Source organism: Haplochromis burtoni, unplaced genomic scaffold (genome assembly GCF_018398535.1).
Source record: "Haplochromis burtoni strain Fernald_Lab_line unplaced genomic scaffold, NCSU_Asbu1 Contig_7115, whole genome shotgun sequence".
Lineage (NCBI taxonomy): Eukaryota > Metazoa > Chordata > Actinopteri > Cichliformes > Cichlidae > Haplochromis > Haplochromis burtoni.
Window position 1 is genome coordinate 1 of NW_024589472.1, and position 1,079 is coordinate 1,079.

The window sequence follows — 1,079 nt, forward strand, 5'->3', positions numbered from 1 at the left end:
TTTTTACATTGCCTCTGTCCTTTTTTTGTTCTCAGAGCCACAAAGTGCTTAATGGCCACTGTAGTGTTGACGAGGACTGTAAAAAGGGAAAGATGGTGGAGTCTGGTCATGGTGAGAAAGAAACATCCTGATATTAAATCCGTATTGTGAAACATGTCTGAATCAGAAACTCTTTTCACATGATCATTTAGATGTTTTTAAACAGGTTTGGGGTTTTTTTTTGTCTGTTGTCTAAAGGAGTCATGAGCGGCAAATGCATAAGAAACAATGAAAACTCCAATGGGACCTGTGAAATCTTTGGCTGGTGTCCAACTGAAAAAAACATCAAACCACAGTGAGGACAAATTTGAAATGACCAATCCTCCTTTCTCTCTGCACTAACATGCACAAACATTCAGGCAAATCATGTGTAGTTGCCATTTATCGGGTCAGCACAACAGGTTTGGCACTAAATCTAAACTAAGGATGTCCTACACTGAGACACTCAGCTTCATGACCCAGTCTTATAATAGTATTGTATCAGCTCACATTAAACAGCACTGGGTCATAGATGGGTTCATTTCCCACTCAGCAATTCAATCACAATCCCTCTCTATCTGCTACAGGAAGGTTTGACTTTGATTTGTTTTTATTGTTGTCTTATACATTTATTCACAAAAATTTATATTTACTTAACATTTTGTTTTCACAGAAAGCCTTTGCTCAAAAATGCTGAAAACTTCACCATCTACATCAAGAATTTCATCCAGTTTCCTAAATTCTCATTTTCAAAGTAAGTCCTCTTTAACATTTACAACAATATCTCCTTGTACTTGCTGACTAGCTGGATATTGCTGTGTGCAATAAGCAGTTCACATCCATAAATATGTGTTTTTCTTAACTCTGAGGTCCAACATCCTCAAAACAACTGATCAATCCTACTTGAAGAAATGCAGATATGATGAGAAGCAATACCCCTACTGCCCCATCTTTCGCCTGGGAGACATTACGAGAAGAGCTGGATGCAACTTCCAAGACATGGCTACACTTGTTAGTATTACATTGTATTTTCTCAAGATTGTGTTAATGTGATATAACCT

General features: G+C 37.4%; 1 protein-coding gene across 1 annotated transcript; it reads left to right on the forward strand.

Annotated features, from left to right (window-relative positions):
* Window positions 1–11: 11 nt before the first annotated feature.
* On the forward strand, window positions 12–1,067 carry LOC121814064 (P2X purinoceptor 5-like; the record flags this gene model as incomplete). The annotated part of the gene is made up of 4 exons (XM_042218060.1): window positions 12–111; window positions 238–334; window positions 692–772; window positions 888–1,067. Coding segments are annotated over exons 1-4 (377 nt in total), but the record flags the coding sequence as incomplete, so codon positions are not given.
* Window positions 1,068–1,079: the final 12 nt, after the last annotated feature.